The sequence below is a fragment of the Echinops telfairi genome, unplaced genomic scaffold (genome assembly GCF_000313985.2).
Source record: "Echinops telfairi isolate 266 unplaced genomic scaffold, ASM31398v2 ScPeMD7_8;HRSCAF=38, whole genome shotgun sequence".
NCBI lineage: Eukaryota > Metazoa > Chordata > Mammalia > Afrosoricida > Tenrecidae > Echinops > Echinops telfairi.
The window spans coordinates 8,238,725-8,244,340 of record NW_022103905.1 but is presented as its reverse complement, the minus strand read 5'-3'; the positions used below and the strand labels follow the sequence as shown (position 1 = coordinate 8,244,340).

Sequence of the window (5,616 nt, the reverse complement as noted above, 5' to 3'; positions counted from 1 at the left end):
TGAGGGAGGGAGGGTGGGGAAGGAGGGGGAAAATGAGGAGCTGATACCAAGGGGTCAAGTAGAAAGCAAATGTTTTGGAATGATGATGGCAAAAATGTACAAAAGTGCTTGACACAATAGATGTATGTATGGATTGTGATAAGGGCTGTATGAGCCCCCAATAAAATAATTTAAAGGAAAAAAAAGAACTAAAAGGGCTATTGGCTGAGGGATGTTTCTGAAAGATATAATGTCATGTTATAAAGGTTCTGGCCGGAAGAGTTGCAAAACTGGATGGACAACTTTACTTAGCCCTCTCAGGACCCAGAAAAGTAGTTAATGATTTATATTTACAGACACATCAAGCTTAGATAGGCTGGCACACTGCTACCCAAACCATCTTTACTCAAACTGTGAAGTTGATATTAATGTTCCCTGGCTTCTCACCTCTACACTTAGCTGCCCTCTGCTCTGCTTTCAGGATCAGAGTCACATGTTAAGCGACCAGAGTTTTAATCCTCAATGAGATCAGCCAGGGAGAACAGTGGTGCTCCAGAAACCGGGGGATCTGATGGGGATGCCCAACTGTGGCAGACATCAGGAGCCCTGCTGCCACCATGGGTTAAGTGCTTCCCTGTGGACAGGAAGGCTGGCTGCCTCCCTCGCATTGTCACCAGCCTCTCTGTGTGAGAAGGATGAGGCAGTCTGTTTTCATGAAGATTATGGAGTAGTTCTATTCTGTCCTATAGGGTTGCTTTAAGCTTTAGATTTGGCATGCCTTTTTTGGGGGTTTATTTATAAAATATTTGGTTTAAACGAACCTATCTCTATTTTCATTTCTTCTTTTTTTATTTTCCACATTGAATAATAAAAAAAAACCAACTCCACTGCCATTGGGTCATTTTGACTCATAGTGACTCCACAGGACAGTGTAGAACTGCCTCTGTGGGTGTCCAAGACGGGACATTTTCAGGGGAGTAGGAAGCCTCCTCTTTTTCCCATGCAGCGGCTGGTGGTTTGGAACTTCTTACCCTGTGGTTAGCAACCCAACTCGTAACCACTATGCCACCAGGACCCCTTTCACACAGACTGCTCTAGCTAATTGCACCATCTTCATGTTTAATCTAGTGTCTGTCCTGACCACGTGTGGGCTTTCCTAGTGGGTTACTTGGATTAGACCAGTGGTTCTCTGTGCATTGGAATCATCTGGAGGGTTTTTTTTTATTATTAAATACTTTTATCGGGGGTGCTTACATCTCTTATCACAATCCATACGTTCATCCATTGTGTCAAGCACATTTGTACATGTGTTGCCCTCATCATCCTCAAAGCATTCTCTCTCTACTTGAGCCCTTGATATCAGCTCATTTCCCCTCCTCCCTCCTCCGCCTTCCTTCCCTCATGAACCCCTGATAAGTTATAGATCATTATTTTCATATCTTACATCATCCTCTGTCACCCTTCTGGAGGTGTTTAAAACAACATCTGGAGGTTTTTTAAAACACAAGTTTCTGGACCCATCCCCAGAGTTTCTGACCAAACTTTGCATCTCTACCAAGTTCTCTGGAGATGCCGATGTTGCAGATGCAGACACCATATTTTTGACATCCACTGAGTGGGGGGAAAGAGTCCCGGTAGCACAGTGGTTAAGGGTTTGACTGCTAACTGAAAAGTCTGCCTACACCAGCTGACAGGCTGCTCCTGAAATCCTTCCACATAGTATCTAACTAACATTGCCTCTGTTTTGTTAGCTACTATGTGTTGAGGTTTCAAAAAGACCATGTAAAACTTTCATTATTATTTTTTGTTTGTTTGAGATGAACTTGTTTGTCCGTGTAGACTCCAAGTCCATTGCAATTTTACTTTTCCTTCTCTCTCTCTCTCTCTGCTTTAAAAAGCCACTCAAACCACTAGTCAGGTTGGAGGGATAAGGAATTTGGAGAGATATTTTTTAAAAAGAAACAAACTCTCTATATTTACGCAGATCATCTCACAAACTGAAATCACCATTTCTTGTTGTTATTGTAAAGCTTCCATTATATTTCCGTTCCATTTTTTCCCATGAACTTTTGAAGCCCCCTCATATGATGCTGAATCCAGCCACAGGTTATGCAATTGTGTTTTAAAACATGGTGAAGTGCTTTTCCTCTGGTGGAACTGTATTTTAAGTTAGCTAAAATAAATGAGTGATGATAGCCTTCGGCATCACTTTTTGCAAACTTAGAGGGGAAAATGCCATTATTTCCATTTCTGAAAGAAGGCACGTTTAATGAGCATAACGTGGCGTGAACCAGTGTCAGCTGTTCCAATCCACCAGCCACCCGACAGGAGAAAGAAGAGGCCATCTATCTGCTCCCATAAAGATCCACTGTTTCTGAAACCCTGAAGAAGGCTGCACTGAGTTGGGATTGACTCAATGGGAGTGAGTTTTGAGAGTTGGGACTATTGCACAAGCCTCAGGATGGGTTTCCCAGTTTGCACCATGCCCCCCCTCCCCATGTGAGTCTCTTTTCCACACAGCCTCCAGTGGGGTCCTGTGAAAACACAAATATGATCAGGCTGATGCTTTGCTCAGAATCTTCTAAAGTCTACTCGTTCCACTCAACGTCATTGCACAGCTACCGACATAGGATGGAGCTTTGGTTTGTCAGTGGTTGAAGTGCTCGGCTCATAACCCAAATGTGGCCAATTGGAACCCAGCAATTCTTCTGTGGATGCAAGAGAGGGCCATCTTCTTCGGAACAAGCCACTGCCTTGGCCACACGAGTCGGCGATTCTACTGAACCCTACAGGGTCACTGTCGTTTGGAAATTACTCCACAGCAGTGGGATTTTTTTTTTTTCTTTTAACAACAGAGGACCCAAACGGGACATCCTCTGAATATTCGAGGTCCTTTCTTGTTTCAGATCAGGGTTTTTCTCACAGGATCTGTTTGTAGTGTAGAATATTCCTGTCCAAGAAATTTATATATTTTATTCTCTATTTCCTTCGGGTCTTTTCTCAAATGTCATCTTCTCTATTTACTATACTTTCCCTCTACACTCTCTCCCTTTCCGCCTTAATACACCCCTTCCTAATTTTCTATTCACCTATCTGCCTTGATATCTATTTCTATATACATGCATGTGCTAGATTTACTTTTTTTTAAAGGATGTAGACTATGACTTCTGTGATCTGATCGTGCCGAATTACTGTTGCCTGGAGCTTAGTACCCAGCACATAGTAGTTTCTCAACGGATTTTTGCTGAATGGATGAATTAGGCCAGTGGTAGAAAAGACATTGGTTAGTAGCTGGAGAACTAGGTGTCAGTTTGTGCTTTAGACTGTGATAAGGGGTGTGACTTTGAAAAATCAGTTGCCTTTCTTCTCCTTTTTGTGCGCATCTCCGAAATGGGGAAGTACTATTTGCGCCACATGGCTCATTGACTTTGGGTGAGCTAAACAAGAAAATCTGTAATTTACTACACACACACATGCACACACACACACGAGTTGTTAAGTGTACCAACCCTATGCACCAAGGACTAAAATACTGCCCAGCCGGTGCTAGCCTCACACTCATTCCTCTGCCTGAGCCCATTGTTGCAGCCGCTGTTGGTCATCTTATTGAAGGGCTTCCTCCTGAAGACCCACTTTTATTGTTTCCACTGCTTATATAGCCTAGTGAGCAGCTAGATTCATGCCCGCCTCCCTTTGAACCACTCTCTAGTTGAACCAAGGGTCGAGTTAACAGGACAATCTGTATTGTCCTCTGGAGGTTTGATGGATCTTTTGTGGACCCCTTGCATCACCTGATTGAACATATGAGAAGACATTGAAAATGAATAAGAACTTGCCACCAGGGTCTGCTATGTGCCTGGTGTTCTACATATCTATTAACCCATGTCATCCCCATCACGACTTTATAGGGAGGGAATATAGGCCTATTTTTAGGGAAAGAAATCGAACTTTAGCGAGGTTTAGAATCTCCTAGGGGAGAATCTATATCTGTTTGACTCTAAAATCAAATTCCCACCCACCTCTTTAAATTGCCTTTTGGACCCAAGGAGCTTGAACGTGAATAGTTTTGCTCCTATGGACGGTGTTCTGACTGCTGTGTTCTTTCTTGTCAGACTGTGTACGACCAGTGGTTCATCACTCTTTTCAACATTGTCTACACGTCGCTGCCCGTTTTAGCCATGGGGATTTTTGACCAGGTATGTGTTTGACTCTATCCTTATCACTTAGTTTTCTCTGTCGAATCCTTTGAGTTGCTTCTATCTACTACACTTGAGCTTAACCAAAAGGCCGAGAAGCCATAGCTGCTTCTGTCTTGTAAGGCTGATTCAGGGAAAGAGTCTCTGAAGTGTAATTGGTCGAGGGGTGTTGGTGGAGCACAAGCTCTTCCAGAATCCTTTCCTCCAACACACTATCTGATCAAAGCTTGGCTGCTATCGTCTTAAGGGTCATACTTCACATTCGGGGTCCCCAGTGAGTAGTCTTTAACTTCATTTAGCTGGCATTTCCCAAACTCATGTGACTGCCGTTCCCACCCTACCTCTCCACCACCATGTGTCAACTATTAGTAGGGTCCCTGGGTGGTGAAAACAGTTAATCTGCTTAGCTGCTAACTGAAAGGCTGGGGGTCCTCGTCCACCAGAGGTGCCCTGAAAGCAAGATCTGGTGATCTATTTATCTCAAAATCCATCAGTGAAAACCCGATGGAGCACAGTGTACTTTGACACACTGGTGCCACCTGAGTCCGAATTGACTTTGAAGGCGACTTGTTGAGTTCTCACTCGCCAATGAAGATCTCAGAACCGGTGTCTCCTGGCTCACACGTGGGAATGCTGCATTAGCCGCTGTGAGTTTGTTCGGAACCAGTCACTGATAGAAAACTAGGGAACTAGATGTGCCAAGCATTTACAATGGGGCTTCTTTGGCCAGCACAGCCCCAGAACCCTACAGGCAAGCATAGCAGTCTGCCAAGAGGAGAGGAGGATGCAGAGCCCCCTGCCAGCCATGGAGAAAACGGAATGTGGTCTTTTGTGCCAGTGTGTCTCAAAGGGGAGAAGGGAGGGAATCCATCTTAAAAGATGGTGCATCCTGGGGCCAATCAAAGTCTTGGAAGGTACTTCCTGGAAGGGGGGAAAAAAGTCTGTCTGTCCCACTGGGAAGTGGCAGATAAGCCTGAAGAGTTTCCACAGCACAATTCAAGTGCATTATTTTAAAAAGGTTGGGGTTTTTTTTTTAACAGTATTTTTAAGGAGACCAGATTTTTTGCAGCAGGCTGTTCTTAGACCCGTTCGCTGGGCCCCATTTTCTGGCCCAGAGTCTTCTATTGCAAAATATAAATCTCCATATTATGAGCTCATTCTACTCTTCCAGTCCGCCGGCCCTGCCGCGCATTGTGCGTCTTGCTCGTCGGATGCACAAAGGGCAGTTGGTGAAGAGCATGCTCTGTGGAATGTGACAGCCGAGGGGGGAGCCCCTGCAGACCGTGGATGTGAAAGGGTTGAGCACTGACCTAGCCAAGTGCCGATGTTTACAAGTGTTTCTTTTCTTGGTGCTGTGTCGCTGCCCAGACTGTGGGATCAAATAATAAAAAGCAAGCAGATTCTGGGAAACGAGGTTTATTGTGCAATTTGAAAAAAAAAA

The 5,616-nt window shown here is 44.4% G+C and overlaps 1 protein-coding gene across 1 annotated transcript in view; it reads left to right on the top strand.

Moving 5' to 3' along the window:
- ATP8B4 (ATPase phospholipid transporting 8B4 (putative)) overlaps positions 1-5,616 on the top strand; it is a 254,036-nt gene that overhangs the window by 232,337 nt on the left and 16,083 nt on the right. Inside the window, exon 23 of the mRNA XM_045286465.1 lies at positions 4,092-4,175. Within this exon, the coding sequence (XP_045142400.1) occupies positions 4,092-4,175 (84 nt within the window). The remainder of the gene's footprint in view (positions 1-4,091; positions 4,176-5,616) is intronic.